The sequence below is a fragment of the Bombina bombina genome, chromosome 4 (assembly GCF_027579735.1).
Source record: "Bombina bombina isolate aBomBom1 chromosome 4, aBomBom1.pri, whole genome shotgun sequence".
Lineage (NCBI taxonomy): Eukaryota > Metazoa > Chordata > Amphibia > Anura > Bombinatoridae > Bombina > Bombina bombina.
Window position 1 is genome coordinate 719,351,903 of NC_069502.1, and position 25,747 is coordinate 719,377,649.

The 25,747-nt window shown below is 39.7% G+C and overlaps 1 protein-coding gene across 1 annotated transcript in view; it reads left to right on the plus strand.

Annotated features, from left to right (window-relative positions):
* Positions 1 to 25,747, plus strand: part of SPAST (spastin) — a gene marked incomplete in the record, with an annotated part of 171,477 nt that overhangs the window by 19,026 nt on the left and 126,704 nt on the right. The window contains 1 exon segment of the mRNA XM_053710921.1: positions 19,285 to 19,368. Coding sequence (XP_053566896.1) covers positions 19,285 to 19,368 — 84 coding nt within the window.

The following is a 25,747-nucleotide window of genomic DNA, read 5'->3' on the forward strand; positions in this document are numbered from 1 at the left end:
GAAGGGTTAATTTTAGCTTTAGTGTAGTGTAGTAGACAACCCAAAGTATTGATCTAGGCCCATTTTGGTATATTTCATGCCACCATTTCACCGCCAAATGCGAGCAAATTAAAAAAAAAGTGACATTTTTCACAATTTTAGGTTTCTCACTTAAATTATTTACAAACAGCTTGTGCAATTATGGCACAAATGGTTGTAAATGCTTCTCTGGGATCTCCTTTGTTCATAAATAGCAGACATATATGGCTTTGGCGTTGCTTTTTGGCAATTAGGAGGCCGCTAAATGCTGCTGCGCACCACACTTGTATTAAGCCCAGCAGTGAAGGGGTTAATTAGGTAGCTTGTAGAGAGCTTGCAGGGTTAATTTTAGCTTTAGTGTAGAGATCAGCCTCCCACCTGACACATCCCACCCCCTGATCCCTCCCAGACAGCTCTCTTCCCTCCCCCACCCCACAATTGTTCCCGCCATCTTAAGTACTGGCAGATAGTCTGCCAGTACTAAAATAAAAGGTGTTTTTTTTTTTTTGTTTTTTTTTTTTTAATTATTCAGCTGTGATGGACCCCTGCCTTAACCCCCAACCTCCCTGATCCCCCCCCAAACACCTCTCTAACCCTCCCCACCTACCTAATTGCCACCATCTTGGGTACTGGCAGCTGTCTGCCAGTACCCAGTTTTCCCCAAAAAATAAAGTGTTTTTGCATGTTTTATTTTTATTTTTTCTGTAGTGTAGCTGCCCCAACCCCCCCCCCCACCCCAGATCCTGATCCTGATCATTTATTTAAAAAATTCTGCCCCCCTCCCTCTTACCAAAATTCATTGGTGGCAGTGCCAGTGATTGCTGCGCGCGCGCGCGCACGCACGCGCGCGCGTGCACGCAGCCCCCGCACGCTCCCGGCATCCGGCGTGCACAATGCACTTAAAGGAACCGGATGCCGGGTAGCGATGGGCCGCCCACCCTCCTCCCTGTAAGCTCCCACCCACCAACGAACGGCCGCATCGCTACCGGTGCAGAGAGGGCCACAGAGTGGCTCTCTCTGCATCGGATGCTTTCTAAAGGGTATTGCAGGATGCCTCAATATCGAGGCATCACTGCAATACCCTGAGAGCTGCTGGAATCGATTGCGATCGCTTCCAGCACTCTCTAAGACAACTGACGTACCAGGTACGTCCATTGTCACTAACTGCAAGTTTTTGCAGGACGTACCTGGTACGTCAGTTGTCATTAAGGGGTTAAAGGTTTGTTTTGAAAACTTAAAGGGACATCATTTATACACTAGATTTTTCTTTGCATAATTTTTTTTTTTTTTTTTTAAATTAACATTACGCTCATTTTCAGACTTCTAACCAAGCCCCAAAGTTTTAGGAGAATACTGATGTATACCTACTCCAGCTTGCTCATGTTTGTGTAAAAAGTCTTTTCATATGCAGAGGAAGGGGGAGTGTCTGCTTTATTTGCTATAAAACCACTTGCAGTGGGTGTTCCAGCTAACCTTTTTAACAGTGCTAAACTGGGAGCTTCTAAGTAAGTTTTTAAACGCTTTTATACTGGATTTTTAGATCAGTAACTGTGCATGTTATTCTTTTATAGTAGTATCTATTACATGCAGTTAAATAAAAATTACAGGTATAATACTGTCCCTTTTAAATTGTAATATTAATGAAGGATTTCAAATGCTATATTGTCTTTTTGAAGGGTTAAGAACTGGACAAAATATGCTCTATTATGACCATACACATTGTGAATTTTTAACATTTTCTTCAAAAGCTAGGGAAGAGGGAACGGAAATGAAAAGTATTTCCTCATCTGCTCGTCAGCCATTTTGTGGTAGGATTTCAGAGAAAGGTCTTTGAATTTTTAGGCGTAGAGAAAGTTAGAGCTTCCCAGGGTTCCAAATAATCCAGAACAAGTCTATCTGCTGTTTAGTACGGAAGACACGATCCTCCATATTTTTTTTTTACCTAATTAGTACAATCAGTGACTCCCGGCGGGGCCACCACCTTCTTACAATTTCTAGCATTCAAACGTTTTACAGAGATTTGAATGTATATCAAAAGGAACTGTTTAGTTGTGCGCAGCATATTTTTGTTCTCAATTCACAATTCTAAATTGTGTTTCTTTTAATGTCAAGTTACATTACATTATAAAGAGAAACATGCCCCCAGACAGTGGTGTCACTGGAGGGGTAGCGGAGCAGACCACATCGGGTGACACTGGAAGCGATACGGGTCCTGACGCTCCTGCAATTACTGTTTGCCAGGCTACTGTGTCTGTTTTTTTTTGTTTTTCATATATGAAAAAAACTTTACTTGTGTATAATGCCATTATGATTATGGAAATGTGTTGCCACTTTGTTCTGGGAATTGGGAAGGTATCTTGTGTGGTGATTTATTTGAACACTTTTTCTATGCAAATAGGTGTTTACACTTGACAGTCAACAACTTGACAGTGTCCATGTAAGTGTATAATTTCCTAATATGGATGGTGGTGGGCTAGTCACACGATACCCCATATATCCATAGGCTGAGTACTTTAGGGTTAATATATTATACTAATTGACTTTTGTTATTTGTTAATATAATTTATACAATTTTTTTTTTTTTTTTTTAAGTAGGGATGCACCAAAATTTCAGTTGCAGAAACATTTTGCCCTAAAATGGCATTGTTATCTTTTGTTGTTTTTTTTGTTTTTTTCTTCGTAAAATTTATTGTGTAGCATATTATTGTTTTAAGATATATTAATTTTTTTTTTTCTCCTCCAATTTTTAGTGCGTTTCTTTTAATAAAAGTGTGATTTTATTTTATTGGCTTGCAGTTTTTCAGATTCATTCATTAAATAGTCTAAATATTATATATATATATTTTTTTTTTTTAAATAACTTGCCAAAAAAAACACGTTTTCGGCCATGTGCATCCTGGAGTTTTGATCCAGAATTTCCATTTCTCCAACATAGGTATGTCCGGTCCACGGCGTCATCCTTACTTGTGGGATATTCTCTTCCCCAACAGGAAATGGCAAAGAGCCCAGCAAAGCTGGTCACATGATCCCTCCTAGGCTCCGCCTTCCCCAGTCATTCTCTTTGCCGTTGTACAGGCAACATCTCCACGGAGATGGCTTAGAGTTTTTTGGTGTTTAAATGTAGTTTTTATTCTTCAATCAAGAGTTTGTTATTTTAAAATAGTGCTGGTATGTACTATTTACTCTGAAACAGGAAAGAGATGAAGATTTCTGTTTGTAAGAGGAAAATGATTTTAGCAACCGTTACTAAAATCGATGGCTGTTTCCACACAGGACTGTTGAGAGGAATTAACTTCAGTTGGGGGAAACAGTGAGCAGACTTTTGCTGCTTGAGGTATGACACATTTCTAACAAGACTCTGTAATGCTGGAAGCTGTCATTTTCCCTATGGGAACCGGTAAGCCATTTTCTTAGTTTAAGTAAAAGAATAAAGGGCTTCATTAGGGCTTAAAAAACTGGTAGACATTTTTCTGGGCTAAAACGATTACTTTACTAAGTATATTTGGCAGATTATTACTTTTAATAGTTGTTAAATCTTGGGGATTGTTTTAATAAAAACGGCAGGCACTGTATTGGACACCTTTTTCACTGGGGGCCTTTTCTAGTCATAGACAGAGCCTCATTTTCGCGCCTTTAATGCGCAGTTGTTTTTGGAAAGCATGGCATGCAGATGCATGTGTGAGGAGCTAAGAACCACTGAAAAAGCTTATAGAAGGCATCATTTGGTATCGTATTCCCCTCTGGGCTTGGTTGGGTCTCAGCAAAGCAGATACCTGGGACTGTATAGGGGTTAATTGTAAAAACGGCTCCGGTTCCGTTATTTTAAGGGTTAAAGCTTTCAAATTTGGTGTGCAATACTTTTAAGGCTTTAAGTTACTGTGGTGAAATTTTGGTGAAATTTGAACAATTCCTTCATACTTTTTCACATATTCAGTAATAAAGTGTGTTCAGTTTAAAATTTAAAGGGACAGTAACGGTTTTATTGTAAAACGTTTTTTGTGCTTTGTTGACAAGTTTAAGCCTGTTTAACATGTCTGAACCATCAGATAACGATGTTCTATATGTATGAAAGCCAATGTGTCTCCCCATTTAAATATATGTGATATATTTGTGTCATAATGTCCAAACAAAGTAGGGATAATAATGCCATAGATATGATATTGCCCAAGATGATTCCTCTAATGAGGGGAGTAAGCATGGTACTGCATCATCCCCTTCTGTGTCTACACCAGTTTTGCCCACACAAGAGGCCCCTAGTACATCTAGTGCGCCAATACTTATTACCATACAACAATTAATGGCTGTAATGGATAATTCTATTGCATGCATTTTTTTCCAAAATTCCTACTTATCAGAGAAAGCGTGATTGCTCTGTTTTAAACACTGAAGAGCATGAGGACGCTGATGATAATGGTTCTGACATACCCTCACACCTATCTGAAGGGGCCAGGAGGGAGGTTTTGTCTGAGGGAGAAATTTCAGATTCAGGGAAAATTTCTCAACAAGCAGAACCTGATATTGTAACTTTTAAATTTCAACATCTCCACGCACTACTTAAGGAGGTATTATCTACTCTGGATGATTGTGACAATTTGGTCATTCCAGAGAAATTAGGTAAGATGGACAAGTTCCTAGAGGTTCCGGTGCCCCCCGATGTTTTTCCTATACCCAAGCGGGTGGCGGACATAGTAAATAAGGAGTGGGAAAGGCCCGGCATACCCTTTGTCCTCCCCCTATATTTAAGAAATTAGTTCCTATAGTCGACCCCAGAAAGGACTTATAGCATACAGTCCCCAAGGTCGAGGGGGCGGTTTCTACTCTAAACAAACGCACTTCTATTCCTATAGAAGATAGTTGTGCTTTCAAGATCCTATGGATTAAAGGTTAGAGGGTTTGCTTAAAAAGATGTTTGTTCAGCAAGGTTACCTTCTACAACCAATTTCATGCATTGTTCCTGTCACTACAGCTGCGTGTTTCGGGTTCGAAGAACTAGAAAAGTCGCTTAATAAAGAATCTTCGTACGAGGAGGTTTTGGACAGAGTTCAAGCTCTTAAATTGGCTAACTCTTTTTTTATTTTAGATGCCGCTTTGTAATTAGCTAGATTAGCGGCGAATAATTCAGGGTTTGCGCAGAGCGCTTTTGCTTAACATCCCTTTCAAGGGTAAAACACTGTTTGGCCCTGACTTGAAAGAGATTATTTCAGGCATCACTGGGGGAAAGGGCCACGCCCTTCCTCTGGATAGGTCTTTTAAGGCTAAAAAGAAGCCAAATTTTCGTCCCTTTCGCAGAAATGGACCAGCCTCAAATTCTACACCCTCTAAGCAAGAGGGTAATACTTCTCAAACCAAGCCAGCCTGGAGGCCGATGCAAGGCTGGAACAAGGGTAAGCAGGCCAAGTCACCTGCCACTGCTACCAAAACAGCATGAAGTGTTGGCCCCCGATCTGGGAAGGATCTGGTGGGGGGCAGACTTTCTCTCTTTGCTCAGGCTGGGGCAAGAGATGTTCAGGATCCTTGGGCGCTAGAAATAGTTTCTCAAGGTTATCTCCTGGAATTCAGGGAACTACTCCCAAGGGGAAGGTTCCACGGGTCTCAATTATCTTCGAACAGGCATTCTTACACTGTGTAGAAGACCTGTTAAGCATGGGAGTGATTCATCCTGTTCCATTAGGAGAACAAGGGATGGGTTTTTACTCCAACCTGTTCATAATTCCCAAAAAAGAGGGAACATTCAGACCTATTTTAGATCTCAAGATTCTAAACAAATTTCTAAGGGTTTCATCATTCAAAATGGAAACCATTCGAACGATCCTTCCTACCATCCAGGAAGGTCAATTCATGACCACGGTGGACTTAAAGGATGCGTACCTACGTATTTCTATCCACAAGGAACATTTTCGGTTCCTAAGGTTCGCCTTTCTGGACAAGCATTACCTGTGGCACTTCCATTCGGATTAGCCACTGCTCCAAGGATTTTCACAAGGGTACTAGGGTCCCTTCTAGCGGTGCTAAGACCAAGGGGCATTGCAGTAGTACCTTACTTGGACGACATCCTGATTCAAGTGTCGTCTCTGTCAAAAGCAAGGGCTCATACGGACATTGTCCTAGCCTTTCTCAGATCTCACAGGTGGAAAGTGAACATAGAAAAAAGTTCTCTGTCCCCGTCAACAAGAGTTCCCTTCTTGGGAACAATAATAGTTTCCTTAGAAATGAAGGTTTTTCTGACAGAGGCCAGAAAATCAAAACTTCTAAGCTCTTGTCAGGTACTTCATTCTGTTCTTCCTTCCATAGCGCAGTCCATGGAAGTAATAGGGTTGATGGTTGCGGCAATGGACATAGTTCCTTTTGCACGAATTCATCTAAAACCATTGCACCTGGGCATGCTCAGACTGTGGAATGGGGATTATACAGACTTGTCTCCGACGATACAAGTAGATCAAATAACCAGAGATTCTCTCCGTTGGTGGCTGACCCTGGACAACCTGTCACAGGGAATGAGCTTCCGCAGACCAGAATAGGTCATTGTCACGACCGACGCCAGTCTGGTGGGCTGGGGCGCGGTCTGGGAACCCCTGAAAACTCAGGGTCTATGGTTTCGGGAAGACTCTCTTCTCCCGATAAACATAATGGAACTGAGAGCGATATTCAATGCTCTCAAGGCTTGGCCTCGACTAGCAAAGGCCAAATTCATAAGGTTTCAATCAGTCATCATGACGACTGTTACATATATCAACCATCAGGGGGTAACAAGGAGTTCCCTGGCGATGGAGGAGCATCCGGGGGAGTGGGAACTCCATCTGGAAATCTTTGCCCAAATAACTCAATTATGGGGCATTCCAGACTTGGTTCTGATGGCCTCTCGTCAGAACTTCATGGTCCCTTGTTACGGGTCCAAATCCAGGGATCCCAAGGCGACTCTATTGGATACAATAGTAGCACCTTGGATCTTCAACCTAGCTTATGTATTCCCACCGTTTCCTCTCATTCCCAGGCTGGTAGCCAGGATCAATCTGGAGAGGGCTTCGGTGACCTTGATAGTTCCTGTGTGGCCACGCAGGACTTGGTATGCAGACCTGGTGAATGTGTCATCGGCTCCACCATGGAAGCTACCTTTGAGACAGGACCCTCTTATTCAGGGTCCATTCGAACATCCGAATCTGGTTTTCCTCCAACTGACTGCTTGGAGTTTGAACGCTTGATTTTATCAAAGCGTGGGTTTTCAGATTCTGTAATAGATACTCTTATTCAGGCTAGAAAGCCTGTAACTAGAAAAATTTACCATAATATATGGAAAAAATATATCTGTTGGTGTGAATCTAAAGGATTCCCATGGAACAAGATAAAAATTCCTAAGATTCTTTCCTTTCTACAAGAAGGTTTGGAGAAAGGATTATCTGCGAGTTCTCTGAAGGGACAGATCTCTGCTTTATCTGTTTTACTTCACAAAAGGCTGGCAGCTGTGCCAGACGTTTTAAGCGTTTGTTCAGGCTCTGGTTAGAATCAAGCCTGTTTACAGACCTTTGACTCTTCCCTGGAGTCTTAATCTAGTTCTTTCAGTTCTTCAAGGGGTTCCGTTTGAACCCTTACATTCCATAGATATTAAGTTATTATCTTGGGAAGTTTTGTTTTAGGTTGCAATTTCTTCTGCTAGAAGAGTTTCTGAGTTATCTGCTCTGCAGTGTTCTCCGCCCTATCTGGTCCATGCAGATAAGGTGTTTTTTACGTACTGAGCCTGGTTTTCTTCCGAAGGTTGTTTCCAACAAAAATATTAACCAGGAGATAGTTGTACCTTCTTTGTGTCTGAATCCAGTTTCATAGAAGGAACGTTTGTTACACAATTTGGACGTTGTCCGTGCTCTAAAATTCTATTTAGATGCTACAAAGGATTTCAGACAAACATCTTCCTTGTTTGTTGTTTATTCTGGTAAGAGGAGAGGTCAAAAAGCAACTTCTACCTCTCTATCTTTTTGGCTTAAAAGCATCATCAGATTGGCTTATGAGACTGCCGGACGGCAGCCTCCTGAAAGAATCACAGCTCATTCCACTAGGGCCGTGGCTTCCACATGGGCCTTTAAGAACGAGGCTTCTGTTGATCAGATATGTAAGGCAGCGACTTGGTCTTCACTGCACACTTTTACCAAATTTTACAAATTTGATACTTTTGCTTCTTCTGAGGCTATTTTTGGGAGAAAGGTTTTGCAAACCGTGGTGCCTTCCGTCTAGGTGACCTGATTTGCTCCCTCCCATCATCCGTGTCCTAAAGCTTTGGTATTGGTTCCCACAAGTAAGGATGACGCCGTGGACCGGACACACCTATGTTGGAGAAAACAGAATTTATGTTTACCTGATAAATTACTTTCTCCAACGGTGTGTCCGGTCCACGGCCCGCCCTGGTTTTTTAATCAGGTCTGATGATTTATTTTCTTTAGCTACAGTCACCACGGTATCATATGATTTCTCCTATGCAAATATTCCTCCTTTACGTCGGTCGAATGACTGGGGAAGGCGGAGCCTAGGAGGGATCATGTGACCAGCTTTGCTGGGCTCTTTGCCATTTCCTGTTGGGGAAGAGAATATCCCACAAGTAAGGATGACGCCGTGGACCGGACACACCGTTGGAGAAAGTAATTTATCAGGTAAACATAAATTCTGTTTTCGTTGTATCCCTATTATGTGCAAAACAGTAAGTCAAGTAATGAACTCAAACAGCAGCTGTAGGCTGGAAATAAGTTACTGAAAATAACAGGCAAAAAAGAATGAAAACCGAAATAACCGATAATGCCATTTTCGACTGAAACGTTTCTGCGGCCGAAATTCAGATGCATCCCTAGTTAAAATATTTGCAAAATTGCACCTTTTTAGATATAATTTTTGTATTTAACCCTTTGACTGCTAAGCCATTTCCCACCTGGGTGCTAATATTTTATTTCTTTCATGTAATTAACAAGAGTCCATGAGCTAGTGACGTATGGGATATACATTCCTACCAGGAGGGGCAAAGTTTCCCAAACCTTAAAATGCCTATAAATACACCCCTCACCACACCCACAAATCAGTTTTACAAACTTTGCCTCCAAGGGAGGTGGTGAAGTAAGTTTGTGCTAGATTCTACGTTGATATGCGCTCCGCAGCAAGTTGGAGCCCGGTTTTCCTCTCAGCGTGCAGTGAATGTCAGAGGGATGTGAAGAGAGTATTGCCTATTGAATGCAGTGATCTCCTTCTACGGGGTCTATTTCATAAGGTTCTCTGTTATCGGTCGTAGAGATTCATCTCTTACCTCCCTTTTCAGATCGACGATATACTCTTATATTTACCATTTCCTCTACTGATTCTCGTTTCAGTACTGGTTTGGCTTTCTACAAACATGTAGATGAGTGTCCTGGGGTAAGTAAGTCTTATTTTCTGTGACACTCTAAGCTATGGTTGGGCACTTTATTTATAAAGTTCTAAATATATGTATTCAAACATTTATTTGCCTTGACTCAGAATGTTCAACTTTCCTTATTTCCAGACAGTCAGTTTCATATTTGGGATTATGCATTGAATTATCATATTTTTTCTTACCTCAAAAATTTGACTTTTTTCCCTGTGGGCTGTTAGGCTCGCGGGGGCTGAAAATGCTTCATTTTATTGCGTCATTCTTGGCGCGGACTTTTTTGGCGCAAAAATTCTTTTCCGTTTCCGGCGTCATACGTGTCGCCGGAAGTTGCGTCATTTTTTGACGTTATTTTGCGTCAAAGATGTCGGCGTTCCGGATGTGGCGTCATTTTTGGCGCCAAAAGCATTTAGGCGCCAAATAATGTGGGCGTCTTTTTTGGCGCTAAAAAATATGGGCGTCATTTTTGTCTCCACATTATTTAAGTCTCATTATTTATTGCTTCTGGTTGCTAGAAGCTTGTTCACTGGCATTTTTTTCCCATTCCTGAAACTGTCATTTAAGGAATTTGCTCAATTTTGCTTTATATGTTGTTTTTTTCTTTTACATATTGCAAGATGTTCCACGTTGCAACTGAGTCAGAAGATACTACAGGAAAATCACTGCACAGTGCTGGACCTACCAAGCTAAGTCTGCTATAAACTTTTGGTATCTGTTTTCTCCAGCTGTTATTTGTATTGCATGTCATGTCAAACTTATCAATGCAGATAAAATTTCCTTTAGTACTGTTACATTACCTGTTGCTGTTCGTCAACATCTAATTTTCAGAGTGTTCCTGATAACATAAGAGATTTTATTTTTTAAATCCATTAAGAAGGCTATGTCTGTTATTTCTCCTTCTAGTATGCATAAAAGTCTTTTAAAACTTCTCTTTTTTTCAGATGAATTTTTAAATGAACATCATCATTCTGATACTGATAATGGTTCTTCTGGTTCAGAGGTTTCTGTCTCAGAGGTTGATGCTGATAAATCTTTGTATTTGTTCAAGATGGAATTTATTCGTTCTTTACTTAAAGAAGTGTTATTTGCATTAGAAATAGAGGATTCTGGTCCTCTTGATACTAAATGTAAACGTTTAAATAAGGTTTTTAAATCTCCTCTAGTTATTCCAGAAGTGTTTTATTTCCCTGATGCTATTTCTGAAGTAATTTCCAGGGAATGGAATAATTTGGGTAATTTATTTACTCCTTCTAGACGTTTAAGCAAATTATATCCTGTGCCATCTGACAGATTAGAGTTTTTTGGGACAAAAATCCCTAAGGTTATGGGGCTGTCTCTACTCCTGCTAATGTACTACTATTCCTATGGCAGATAGTACTTCATTTAAGGATCCTTTAGATAGGAAAATTGAATCTTTTCTAAGAAAAGCTTACTTATGTTCAGGTAATCTTCTTAGACCTGCTATATTTTTAGCGGATGTTGCTACAGCTTCAACTTTTTGGTTAGAAGCTTTAGCGCAACAAGTAACAGATCATAATTTTATAGCATTATTATTATTCTATAACATGCTAATAATTTTATTGGTGATACCATCTTTTGATATCATTAGAGTTGATGTCAGGTATATGTCTCTAGCTATTTTTAGCTAGAAAAGCTTTATGGATTAAACTTGGAATGCTGACATGTCTTCTAAGTCAACTTTGCTTTCCCTTTCTTTCCAGGGTAAATAATCATTTCGTTCCTTTCCTCACAACAAGGAACAAAAGCCTGATCCTTCATCCTCAGGAGCGGTATCAGTTTGGAAACTATTTCCAGTTTGGAATATATCCAAGCCTTATAGAAACCTATAGCCAGCTCCTAAGTATCTATGAAGGTGCGGCCCTTATTCCAGCTCAACTGGTATGGGGCAGATTACGTTTTCTTCAAAGAAATTTGGATCAATTCCGTTCTTAATCTCTGGTTTCAGAAACATTGTTTCAGAAAGGTACAGAATTGGCTTCAAGTTAAGGCCTCCTGCTAAGAGATTCTTTTCTTTCCCGTGTCCCAGTTGACACAGCAAGGCTCAGCATTTCTGAAATGTGTTTCAGATCTAGAGTTGGCTGGAGTATTTATGCCAGTTCCAGTTCTGGAACAGGGGCTGGGGTTTTATTTTATCTCTTCATTGTACCAAAGAAGGTCAATTCCTTCAGACCAGTTCTGGATCTATCATTATTGAATCGTTATGTTAGGATACCAACATTCAAGATGGTTACTGTAGGACTATCCTGCCTTTTGTTTAGCAAGGGCATTATATGTCTACAATAGATTTACAGGATGTGTATCTGCATATTCCGATTCGTCCAGATCACTTTTAGTGTCTGAGATTCTCTTTTTAGACAAGCATTACCAGTTTTGTGGCTCTACTGTTTGGCCTAGCCTCAGTTCCAAGAATTTTTTTCAAAGGTTCTCGGTGCCCTTCTTTCTGTAATCAGAGAATAGGGTTTTGGTATTTCCTTATTTGGACGATATCTTGGTACTTGCTCAGTCTTCTCATTTTCGAAGAATCTCATACGAATCGACTTGTGTTGTTTCTTCAAGTTCATGGTTGGAGGATCAATTTACCAATCAGTTCATTGATTCCTCAGACAAGGGTAACCTTTTTAGGTTTCTAGATAAATTCAGTGTCTATGACTCTGTCCTTGTCAGACAAGAGAAGTTTAACATTGATATCAGCTTGTCAAAACCTTCAGTCACAATCATTCCCTTTGGTAGCCTTATGCATGGAAATGTTGGGTCTTAGGACTGCCGCATCAGATGCGATCTCCTTTGCTCGTTTTCACATGCAACCTCTTCAGCTCTGTATGCTGAACCAATGGTGCAGGGATTACTCAAAGATATCTCAATTAATATCTTTAAACCGATTTTACGACACTCTCTGACATGGTGGACAGATCACCATCGTTTAGTTCAGGGGGCTTCTTTGTTCTTCCGACCTGGACTATAATCTCAACAGATACAAGTCTTACAGGTTGGGGAGCTGTGTGGGGGTATCTGACGGCACAAGGCCTTTGGGAATCTCAGGAGGTGAGATTTCCGATCAATATTTTGGAACTCCGTGCAATTTTCAGAGCTCTTCAGTCTTGGCCTCTTCTGAAGAGAGAGTTGTTCATTGTTTTCAGATAAGACAATGTCACAACTGTGGCATACATCAATCATCAAGGAGGGACTCACAGTCCTCTGGCTATGAAAGAAGTATCTCGAATTTTGGTTTGGGCGGAATCCAGCTCCTGTCTAATCTCTGCGGTTTTTATCCCAGGTATGGACAATTGGAAAGCGGATTATCTCAGTCGCCAAACGTTGCATCCGGGCGAATGGTCTCTTCACCCAGAGGTATTTCTTCAGATTGTTCAAATGTGGGAACTTCCAGAAATAAATCTGATGGCTTCTCATCTAAACAAGAAACTTCCCAGGTATCTGTCCAGATCCCGGGATCCTCAGGCGAAGGCAGTGGATGCATTTTCACTTCCTTGGAAGTATCATCCTGCCTATATCTTTCCGCCTCTAGTTCTTCTTCCAAGAGTAATCTCCAAGATTCTGAAGGAATGCTCGTTTGTTCTGCTGGTAGCTCCGGCATGGCCTCACAGGTTTTGGTATGCGGATCCTGTCCGGATGGCCTCTTGCCAACCGTGGACTCTTCCGTTAAGACCAGACCTTTTGTCTCAAGGTCCTTTTTTCCATCAGGATCTGAAATCCTTAAATTTAAAGGTATGGAGATTGAACGCTTGATTCTTGGTCAAAGAGGTTTCTCTGACTCTGTGATTAATACTATGTTACAGGCTCGTAAATCTGTATCCAGAGAGATATATTATAGAGTCTGGAAGACCTATATTTCTTGGTGTCTTTCTCATCATTTTTCTTGGCATTCTTTTAGAATACCGAGAATATTACAATTTCTTCAGGATGGTTTAGATAAGGGTTTGTCCGCAAGTTCCTTGAAAGGTCAAATCTCTGCTCTTTCTGTTCTTTTTCACAGAAAGTTTGCTATTCTTCCTGATATTCATTGTTTTGTACAAGCTTTGGTTCGTATAAAGCCTGTCATTAAGTCAATTTCTCCTCCTTGGAGTTTGAATTTGGTTCTGGGGGCTCTTCAAGCTCCTCCATTTGAACCTATGCATTCATTGGATATTAAATTACTTTCTTGGAAAGTTTTGTTCCTTTTGGCCATCTCTTCTGCCAGAAGAGTTTCTGAATTATCTGCTCTTTCTTGTGAGTCTCCATTTCTGATTCTTCATCAGGATAAGGCGGTGTTGCGAACTTCTTTTGAATTTTTACCTAAAGTTGTGAATTCCAACAACATTGGTAGAGAAATTGTGGTTCCTTCATTATGTCCTAATCCTAAGAATTCTAAGGAGAAATCGTTGCATTCTTTGGATGTTGTTAGAGCTTTGAAATATTATGTTGAAGCTACGAAATTTTTCTGTAAGACTTCTAGTCTATTTGTTATCTTTTCCGGTTCTAGGAAAGGCCAGAAAGCTTCTGCCATTTCTTTGGCATCTTGGTTGAAATCTTTAATTCATCTTGCCTATGTTGAGTCGGGTAAAATTCCGCCTCAGAGAATTACAGCTCATCCTACTAGGTCAGTATCTACTTCCTGGGCGTTTAGGAATGAAGCTTCGGTTGACCAGATCTGCAAAGCAGCAACTTGGTCCTCTTTGCATACTTTTACTAAATTCTACCATTTTGATGTATTTTCTTCTTCTGAAGCAGTTTTTGGTAGAAAAGTTCTTCAGGCAGCGGTTTCAGTTTGAATCTTCTGCTTATGTTTTTTGTTAAACTTTATTTTGGGTGTGGATTATTTTCAGCAGGAATTGGCTGTCTTTATTTTATCCCTCCCTCTCTAGTGACTCTTGTGTGGAAAGATCCACATCTTGGGTAGTCATTATCCCATACGTCACTAGCTCATGGACTCTTGTTAATTACATGAAAGAAAACATAATTTATGTAAGAACTTACCTGATAAATTCATTTCTTTCATATTAACAAGAGTCCATGAGGCCCACCCTTTTTTGTGGTGGTTATGATTTTTTTTGTATAAAGCACAATTATTCCAATTCCTTATTTTATATGCTTCGCACTTTTTTTCTTATCACCCCACTTCTTGGCTATTCGTTAAACTGATTTGTGGGTGTGGTGAGGGGTGTATTTATAGGCATTTTAAGGTTTGGGAAACTTTGCCCCTCCTGGTAGGAATGTATATCCCATACGTCACTAGCTCATGGACTCTTGTTAATATGAAAGAAATGAATTTATCAGGTAAGTTCTTACATAAATTATGTTTTTAATTTTTTTATTTTTGAAATTTTTTTTTTTTATTTTTTTTTACAGACCCCCAAGACTTACACAAGGTTAGGCGATTACCTTTCCAACAGTGGGTCTTGGGGGTCTGTAGCTGCTTAGATGCCTGAGATACAGGCTTCTAAGCAGCATGCCCCCTCCTCCTATACTTAACATTGTTAAGTATAAATAAAGTTGCGCGTGACGTCACCGCGCATCACGTGAAGCCCCGGCGATGCCTGTCACTCTACAGGCATGATCGCCGGGGTAGAAACAGTTAGGAGCCCCCAGATCTCCCTCAAGGTGGGAGAGTGCTCATGACGGCTCTGAGCCGTCATTAGCAACAGAGTGAGAAACTCTGACGGCTCAGAGCCGTCATTAGCACTCAAAGGGTTAAAATAACAGTTTCTGCTATCTCAAACCACAACCCAATACAATGTGTTGATCATGTAGGGAGATAATTCCTCAACATCTTATCTGTTTAATTATTTACACAAGCCTTATCCTCTTTATAACTGCTTACTCAAAGGCCAATAGTTAGGCCCTGATGATCATGACGTTGTCAGCCCTACGAGAAATTGCCTTTTTGGCCTGGTCAGTCTCCCAATCCGTGGTTCTGATAATATATTCCCTCAAAAATGGGCTGAACCTCTCTGTTCTGAATAGTGGCAATGTTTCTTCCATAGGAAACTAGGGATCGCAGCTTCAGCAAAAGTCTGCCTGCATCTCCTCTCATCTGCAATCTCGTTGTGGGGGGAGGGGCTGTATTTGAAGTGTTCTTACACATCATAGACTGCGTTTGCTGAAACAAAACGGATTCTGTAAAGGGACGCTTCAGATAATGCCTATGTAACCTTTGTTTCAATTTACCATTGAAAAGCTGGCGGGACTGATATGGCTGAAAAAGGTGTATCTCTAAGATGGAGGGCAGTGCTTTGCATATTACAAACTCACTGCAATGTTTCCCCATTAAAATACAGGTTACTCATATCCATGGAACACCTATATATTCGTTACGTCTGCAATCTTCATTGTTAATAAACACCTTCCCATTAAATCTATAGGAGATGTGGGTATATTATACATTCGCATACAATGTTTTTATTTATATGTATTTTATTGTATAAGGCTAGAATATGTATTGTAATTATTGTCGAGTTTTTAAAAAGCCTTTTTTTTTTTTTTTTTTTTTTTTTTTTTTTTGAGATTTCGTTTCATGGTATTATTTCATAGAAGACCGTAGCCGCAACATTCTTGTTTTCTTTATTTCTGATATCAGTTCTCACTGTTCTGAACGTTTTATAATATTGTGACTGCACTGAAAATAGAACACGTTCGTTAAACACAGTGTGTTTTTAAAAACACAACAATAATTACAATACATATTTTAGCAATATACAATAAAACATTGTAGATATATGTACAATATACCCACAATTCCTCAGCTCCTGTATTATTGATGTCCTAGTTTCCCTATTATATTGTAACAAGAGGGGTTGAGTTTCTGTTGACACTTGTAAATTGTAGTGCCAAACAATACTTTCTAAAGGGATCGTTTTACATTGAACTTTCAATGTAGGTGGCGATGCTGCTTTGAAAATCGCCAGCGTTGTCACCCACTGAGATGTATAGTAAAATGCCTCACATGAGACTGCCTTCAAACACTGATTCCAACCGTTCTAAATATTTCACCAGCAATCTTGTTTCCGCAACAGATCCCTTTTGAATATATCCCCACATTGTGGATGTTTCGATCATCAGGGCCTTAGAGAGAACAATGGAAAATGAACATTTTAGTACTTCTCTGTTACAGCCCCACACTGGGAGCATTATTTTATCTCAACCTTCTTGTTTTAATGTTTCCTTTTTTGTAAACAGAACTTAAACGGTTGTTAACCTCGTTGCTACCAGCATTTTTTTTCTATCACTACATTTAAACAGAAATAGAGCCGCCTTGTTTGTTTTTTTGTTTGTTTTTTTATTTACCTATAAAAACTATATATTTTGTTTAAGTAGTATTGATCTAGGCCCATTTTGGTATATTTCTTTCCACCATTTCCCTGCCAAATGCAAAAAAATTAATATATATATATATATATATATATATATATATATATATATATATATATATATATATATATATATATATATATATATATATTTAAAATCTATCTCAATATATCAAAAACTTTAGGTTTCTCACTGAAATTATTTACATACTGCGCATGTAAAAGCTTATCTGGAATCCTTTTTGTTCATAAATATCAGGCATGCATGACTTTGCAATTGATTTTTGGTAATTAGAAGGCTGCTAATTGCAGCAGCGCACAACACTTCTAAATTTCCCGGAAGAGAAGGGATTAATTCGTTATTAAAGTGAATGTAAATTTTGATGCTAAAGTGCCCGGTTTTTAAAACTTCGATTAAAAACAGGGCACTTTAATTCATCAAAATTTACATTTCACTCCTGTTGTGAAAAAATACTTACCTTTTAAACTTCACAGCAGCTCCAGCTTCCTCCGGTCTCACAAGCCATTTCTGATGTCAGAAATGATTGATAGGTCATCCTCCAATCACAGCTTCCCCCCCCGGGGAATCAGTGTCTGATTCAACGCAGTGATTGGAGGAAGCCGGATGCCTCATTTTAAACCCAGGAAGAGGCTTTGAAACGAGTGGCGGAAGCTGGAGCTGTTGTGACGTTTAAAAGGTAAGTTATTTTTTTTTTTCACAACGGGAGTGAAATGTAAATTTTGATGAATTAAAGTGCCCCTGTTTTTTAATCGAAGTTTGAAAAACCGGGCAATTTAGCATCAAAATTTACATTCACTTTAAGAGTGATAGTATTGTAATGTAGGGACTAGTGACAGACATTTTAGGTACTGGCAGCTGTCTGCCAGTGCTCAGTTTATAGTAACGTTTTTGATTTATTTATTCTGTTCTGTAAGGCAGTGTTTTTCAACCAGTGTGCCGTGAGAGATCCTCCTGTGTGCCACGGCAGACTGACAACAGTGTGACATTTTTTAAACTTTGCTTGTTTTTTTACTCCTAGTGCAGGGGTAGTTTGTAGGAGGCATAGCATAACAGCACAATACATACAGTATGTGTGTGTTTGTGTGTATGTGTGTGTATATGTGTATATGTGTATATGTGTATATATATATATATGTGTATATATATATATATATATATATATATATATATATATATATATATATATATATATATATATATATATATATATATATACATATATACATACATACATACATACTGTATTAGGCTACAATGTGTGATTTTTTTTTTTTTTAATTTTGTGATGGTGGTGTGCCACAGGAATTTTTAATGTAAAAAAGTGTGCCACGGCAAAAAAAAGGTTACAAATCACTGCTGTAAGGGCTCCCCCTGTATACTATCACTATATATTTTTGTAGCACAAGCCCCATTCCTCCCTCTTACTTCAAAATTTGTTTCATATTGTAGGGTCTCCCTCCCCCAAAACAAAGTTTCTGTAGTGTAGGGCAACACCCTCCTTCCCTCCCACAGCTCACTCCAACGATGATAGTTAGACAGTGACACAAACGCAGTGCACTGTCTGTAACAATTGGCAATCTGGCTTCATATAGTAGCAGAACAGTGATTCTGCTCCATATGAAGGCAAATGCTGGTAGCCTAGAAGCAGCAAGTCTCGGTTGTCACTTGACATCCAAGACTGCATGGGCCTCCTGAAGGACTTACAAAGATCTACTCTATAAGGTATGATGGGCTGTGTACTGTATGACATAGATCTACATAAAAAATGGTCATGGCATTAAACAGTAAATATATGCTAGACATAATAATGTATTCAAAGCAAAAATTTGCCTTAGAATAATATGTAGATGTATTTTTACAATTTATATCAGTTTTAAATATTGAAAATGTAAGTATAAAGGTTTGAACTAGTTTTATATTTATCTCTGCAAGCAAGACCCTTTTAGATAATCCTATGTCCTGTGCAGCCTTTTTTTGTACAGCCTTTTTTATTACCTGTGTTTTTTTTTGTTTTTTATCCCTCAAATCTAAATAAAAACTTGCATTTTGTATTGCAAATGGGATAATGCAGGGACTATATAGCTTTACTTTATTTTTCATCTTGCTTTTTTATTACAAGTACATAGTTTTGATCCATCTGTAATTTGAATATAACTGTTTTTAGTATAGGATACATTTCTCTTGTTGGGTGTATCCAGTCCATGGATCATCCATTACTTGTGGGATATTCTCCTTCCCAACAGGAAGTTGCAAGAGGATCACCCACAGCAGAGCTGCTATATAGCTCCTCCCCTAACTGCCATATCCAGTCATTCTCTTGCAAGCTCTCAACATAGATGGAGGTAGTAAGAGGAAAGTGGTAAAATATAGTTAGTTTTTTCTTTAATCTGAAACGGGAAATATTTAGATATATCCATTTTTTTCTTTTTGTTAGCTTGAACCGTATTTGATCTTTTTGAAGCTGAAGGTCTGAAAAAGTCTTCTAAAAATCTAGTTTTTCTCAGTTAATATTCCTTTTTTTTTTTTTTTTAATCTTTATTTACCAGATCAAAAGGAGAGAGCTGTTGAATGGTATAAAAAGGGGATTGAAGAACTGGAAAAAGGAATAGCTGTGCAAGTCACAGGACAAGGTAAATCGAGTTTTTGGTCTTTCTATTTTTATTTCTGTGTGTTTTAATGTTCATTTTAAATTAAGAAAACATTTAAAATTGTTTTAAGAATATTTGCACACAAAATACATGTTTTACATTTTCCATTGTTTAATTATAAAGGGACATGTCCTGAAAAACCTTGTGATAGTTATATTGTCTGTGGATAATGGAGGACAGATTTAAATAAGCGCTTGATTTATTGTGTGTTTTTTTTTTCTGCTGTGCATTTAAAGGGACATAAAACAAGTTGGGATAGAGATAAAATATAATAAGTACTTTTAATTACTTTACATGCAAATTTATACTGCAGTGTCTCGTCATTAACTCTTTCTTTTAAGTTTCTGAATTGTACAGCTCTAACTCCCCCCACACATTTCCTTCTATGGCTGTATCTATATCTACCTTTTGCTTTTGGTAGAATGCAGATGTGCACACTCATTATCTGCTGGAGCATGCCTAGAAGCAAATAAGCTGCTGTGAAATACAATGCCTGTGTTTCTGATGCTAAACACTGATAAGGAATGGTGGATAAGACTCCTCCAGACAGCATGGCTATGTAACTAATTTTACTTATTTTTGAAAATTATTTTAAAATACTTGGCAGCAATTTTTAAACAATTTTTTTTAATGCAAACTATTTTTACTTAATTATCCATTTTAGGATATGCACAGATCAACATGTTTTATGGAAATTCAATTGTGAGTTTACACATTTTTAAGCAAACAAAATGGGAAAGTTCCTTTCCTATGTATTTATTTAATTGCTCTGAGTTAAAATATTTATATTTTCACTGATATATTAAACATTTATTTACTAAACTAAAGTACAGTAAACACCTTGAGATGTAAAATCTTTAGTTATATGCAATGAAACAACTTTGCAACATGGTTTCATTTTCTCCAACATAGGTGTGTCCGGTCCACGGCGTCATCCTTACTTGTGGGATATTCTCTTCCCCAACAGGAAATGGCAAAGAGCCCAGCAAAGCTGGTCACATGATCCCTCCTAGGCTCCGCCTACCCTAGTCATTCTCTTTGCCGTTGCACAGGCAACATCTCCACGGAGATGGTTAAGAGTTTTTTGGTGTTTAAATGTAGTATTTATCCTTCAATCAAGTGTTTGTTATTTTAAAATAGTGCTGGTATGTACTATTTACTCTGAAACAGAAAAGAGATGAAGATTTCTGTTTGTAAGAGGAAGATGATTTTAGCAAACGTTACTAAAATCGATGGCTGTTTCCACACAGGACTGTTGAGATGAAGTAACTTCAGTTGGGGGAAACAGTTGGCAGACTTTGCTGCTTGAGGTATGACTGGCCACATTTCTAACAAGACTTTGTAATGCTGGAAGGCTGTCATTTTCCCTATGGGAACCGGTAAGCCATTTTCTTAGTTTAAGTAAAAGAATAAAGGGCTTCATAAGGGCTTAAAAGACTGGTAGACATTTTTCTGGGCTAAAACGATTACTTTCTAAGCATATTTGGCAGATTATAACTCTTAATAGTTCTTATAATCTTGGGGATTGTTTTAAAAAAAACGGCAGGCACTGTATTGGATACCTTTTTCACTGGGGGCCTTTTCTAGTCATAGGCAGAGCCTCATTTTCGCGCCACTAATGCGCAGTTGTTTTTGGAGAGCAAGGCATGCAGATGCATGTGTGAGGAGCTAAGAACCACTGAAAAAGCTTATTGAAGGCGTCATTTGGTATCGTATTCCCCTCTGGGCTTGGTTGGGTCTCAGCAAAGCAGATACCTGGGACTGTATAGGGGTTAAATGTAAAAACGGCTCCGGTTCCGTTATTTTAAGGGTTAAAGTTTTCAAATTTGGTGTGCAATACTTTTAAGGCTTTAAGACACTGTGGTGAAATTTTGGTGAATTTGGAACAATTCCTTCATACTTTTTCACATATTCAGTAATAAAGTGTGTTCAGTTTAAAATTTAAAGTGACAGTAACGGTTTTATTTTAAAACGTTTTTTGTGCTTTGTTGTCAAGTTTAAGCCTGTTTAACATGTCTGAACCATCAGATAAACGATGTTCTATATGTTTGAAAGCCAAGGTTTCTCCCCATTTAAATATATGTGATGATTGTGACAGTGTCCAAACAAAGTAGGGACAATGATGCCACTGATAATGATGTTGCCCAAGATGATTGCTCAAATGAGGGGAGTAAGCATGGTACTGCATCATCCCCTTCTGTGTCTACACCAGTTATGCCCACACAAGAGGCCCCTAGTACATCTAGTGCGCCAATACTTATTACTATGCAACAATTAACGGCTGTAATGGATAATTCTATTGCAAACATTTTATCCAAAATGCCTACTTATCAGAGAAAGCGCGATTGCTCTGTTTTAAACACTGAAGAGCAAGAGGACGCTGATAATTGTTCTGACATACCCTCACACCAATCTGAAGGGGCCAGGAGGGAAGTTTTGTCTGAGGGAGAAATTTCAGATTCAGGAAAAATTTCTCAACAAGCTGAACCTGATGTTGTAACATTTAAATTTAAATTAGAACATCTCCGCGCACTGCTTAAGGAGGTATTATCTACTCTGGATGATTGTGACAATTTGGTCATTCCAGAGAAATTATGTAAGATGGACAAGTTCCTAGAGGTCCCGGTGCCCCCTGATGCTTTTCCTATACCCAAGCGGGTGGCGGACATAGTAAATAAGGAATGGGAAAGGCCCGGCATACCTTTTGTTCCTCCCCCTATATTTAAGAAATTATTTCCTATGGTCGACCCCAGAAAGGACTTATGGCAGACAGTCCCCAAGGTCGAGGGGGCGGTTTCTACTCTAAACAAACGCACTACTATCCCTATAGAAGATAGTTGTGCTTTCAAAGATCCTATGGATAAAAAAATTAGAGGGTTTGCTTAAAAAGATGTTTGTTCAGCAAGGTTACCTTCTACAACCAATTTCATGCATTGTTCCTGTCACTACAGCAGCGTGTTTCTGGTTCGAAGAACTAGAAAAGTCGCTCAATAAAGAATCTTCGTATGAGGAGGTTATGGACAGAGTTCAAGCACTTAAATTGGCTAACTCTTTTATTTTAGATGCCGCTTTGCAATTAGCTAGATTAGCGGCGAAAAATTCAGGGTTTGCTATTGTGGCGCGCAGAGCGCTTTGGCTAAAGTCTTGGTCAGCGGATGTGTCTTCCAAGACAAAATTGCTTAACATCCCTTTCAAGGGTAAAACACTGTTTGGTCCTGACTTGAAAGAGATTATCTCAGACATCACTGGGGGAAAGGGCCACGCCCTTCCTCAGGATAGGTCTTTTAAGGCTAAAAATAAGCCTAATTTTCGTCCCTTTCGCAGAAACGGACCAGCCTCAAATTCTACATCCTCTAAGCAAGAGGGTAATACTTCTCAACCCAAACCAGCTTGGAGACCGATGCAAGGCTGGAACAAGGGTAAGCAGGCCAAGAAACCTGCCACTGCTACCAAAACAGCATGAAGTGATGGCCCCCGATCCGGGACCGGATCTGGTGGGGGGCAGACTTTCTCTCTTTGCTCAGGCTTGGGCAAGAGATGTTCAGGATCCTTGGGCACTAGAAATAGTTTCTCAGGGTTATCTCCTGGAATTCAAGGAACTACCCCCAAGGGGAAGGTTCCACAGGTCTCAATTATCTTCAAACCAAATAAAAAGACAGGCATTCTTACATTGTGTAGAAGACCTGTTAAGAATGGGAGTGATTCATCCAGTTCCATTAGGAGAACAAGGGATGGGGTTTTACTCCAACCTGTTCATAGTTCCCAAAAAAGAGGGAACATTCAGACCAATTTTAGATCTCAAGATTCTAAACAAATTTCTCAGGGTTCCATCGTTCAAAATGGAAACCATTCGAACGATCCTTCCTACCATCCAGGAAGGTCAATTTATGACCACGGTGGATTTAAAGGATGCGTACCTACATATTCCTATCCACAAGGAACATCATCGGTTCCTAAGGTTTGCTTTTCTGGACAAGCATTACCAGTTTGTGGCACTTCCATTCGGATTAGCCACTGCTCCAAGGATTTTCACAAAGGTACTAGGGTCCCTTCTAGCGGTGCTAAGACCAAGGGGCATTGCAGTAGTACCTTACTTGGACGACATCCTGATATAATAGATTCCTTAGAAATGAAGATTTTTCTGACAGAGGTCAGAAAATCAAAACTTCTAAGCTCTTGTCAAGTACTTCATTCTGTTCTTCATCCTTCCATAGCGCAGTGCATGGAAGTAATAGGATTGATGGTTGCAACAATGGACATAGTTCCTTTTGCACGAATTCATCTAAGACCATTACAACTGTGCATGCTCAGACAGTGGAATGGGGATTATTCAGACTTGTCTCCGACGATTCAAGTAGATCAAAAGACCAGAGATTCACTCCGTTGGTGGCTGACCCTGGACAACCTGTCACAGGGAATGAGCTTCCGCAGACCGGAGTGGGTCATTGTCACGACCGACGCCAGCCTGGTGGGCTGGGGCGTGGTCTGGGAACCCCTGAAAGCGCAGGGTCTATGGTCTCGGGAAGAATCTCTTCTCCCGATAAACATTCTGGAACTGAGAGCGATATTCAATGCTCTCAAAGCTTGGCCTCATCTAACAAAGGCCAAATTCATAAGGTTTCAATCGGACAACATGACGACTGTTGCATATATCAACCATCAGGGGGGTACAAGGAGTTCCCTGGCGATGGAGGAAGTGACCAAGATAATTCAATGGGCGGAGGATCACTCCTGCCACTTGTCTGCAATCCACATCCCAGGAGTGGAAAATTGGGAAGCGGATTTTCTGAGTCGTCAGACTTTCCATCCGGGGGAGTGGGAACTCCATCCGGAAATCTTTGCCCAAATAACTCAATTATGGGGCATTCCAGTCATGGATCTGATGGCCTCTCGTCAGAACTTCAAGGTTCCTTGTTACGGGTCCAGATCCAGGGATCCCAAGGCGACTCTAGTGGATGCACTAGTAGCGCCTTGGACCTTCAACCTAGCTTATGTATTCCCACCGTTTCCTCTCATTCCCAGGCTGGTAGCGAGGATCAATCAGGAGAGAGCTTCGGTGATCTTGATAGCTCCTGCGTGGCCACGCAGGACTTGGTATGCAGACCTGGTGAATATGTCATCGGCTCCACCATGGAAGCTACCTTTGAGACAGGACCTTCTTGTTCAAGGTCCATTCGAGCATCCGAATCTGGTTTCCCTCCAGCTGACTGCTTGGAGATTGAACGCTTGATTTTATCAAAGCGTGGGTTTTCAGATTCTGTAATAGATACTCTTATTCAGGCTAGAAAGCCTGTAACTAGAAAAATTTACCATAAAATATGGAAAAAATATATCTGTTGGTGTGAATCTAAAGGATTCCCATGGAATAAGATAAAAATTCCTAAGATTCTATCCTTTCTACAAGAAGGTTTGGAGAAAGGATTATCTGCAAGTTCTCTGAAGGGACAGATCTCTGCTTTATCTGTTTTACTTCACAAAAAGCTGGCAGCTGTGCCAGACGTTCAAGCTTTTGTTCAGGCTCTGGTTAGAATCAAGCCTGTTTACAGACCTTTGACTCCTCCCTGGAGTCTAAATCTAGTTCTTTCAGTTCTTCAAGGGGTTCCGTTTGAACCCTTACATTCCGTAGATATTAAGTTATTATCTTGGAAAGTTTTGTTTTTGGTTGCAATTTCTTCTGCTAGAAGAGTTTCAGAGTTATCTGCTCTGCAGTGTTCTCCGCCCTATCTGGTGTTTCATGCAGATAAGGTGGTTTTGCGTACTAAGCCTGGTTTTCTTCCGAAAGTTGTTTCCAACAAAAATATTAACCAGGAGATAGTTGTACCTTCTTTGTGTCCGAATCCAGTTTCAAAGAAGGAACGTTTGTTACACAATTTGGACGTAGTCCGTGCTCTAAAATTCTATTTAGAGGCTACTAAGGATTTCAGACAAACATCTTCTTTGTTTGTTGTTTATTCTGGTAAAAGGAGAGGTCAAAAAGCAACTTCTACCTCCCTTTCTTTTTGGCTTAAAAGCATTATCCGATTGGCTTATGAGACTGCCGGACGACAGCCTCCTGAAAGAATCACAGCTCACTCCACTAGGGCTGTGGCTTCCACATGGGCCTTCAAGAACGAGGCTTCTGTTGACCAGATATGTAAGGCAGCGACTTGGTCTTCACTGCACACTTTTGCCAAATTTTACAAATTTGATACTTTTGCTTCTTCAGAGGCTATTTTTGGGAGAAAGGTTTTGCAAGCCGTGGTGCCTTCCATTTAGGTGACCTGATTTGCTCCCTCCCTTCATCCGTGTCCTAAAGCTTTGGTATTGGTTCCCACAAGTAAGGATGACGCCGTGGACCGGACACACCAATGTTGGAGAAAAC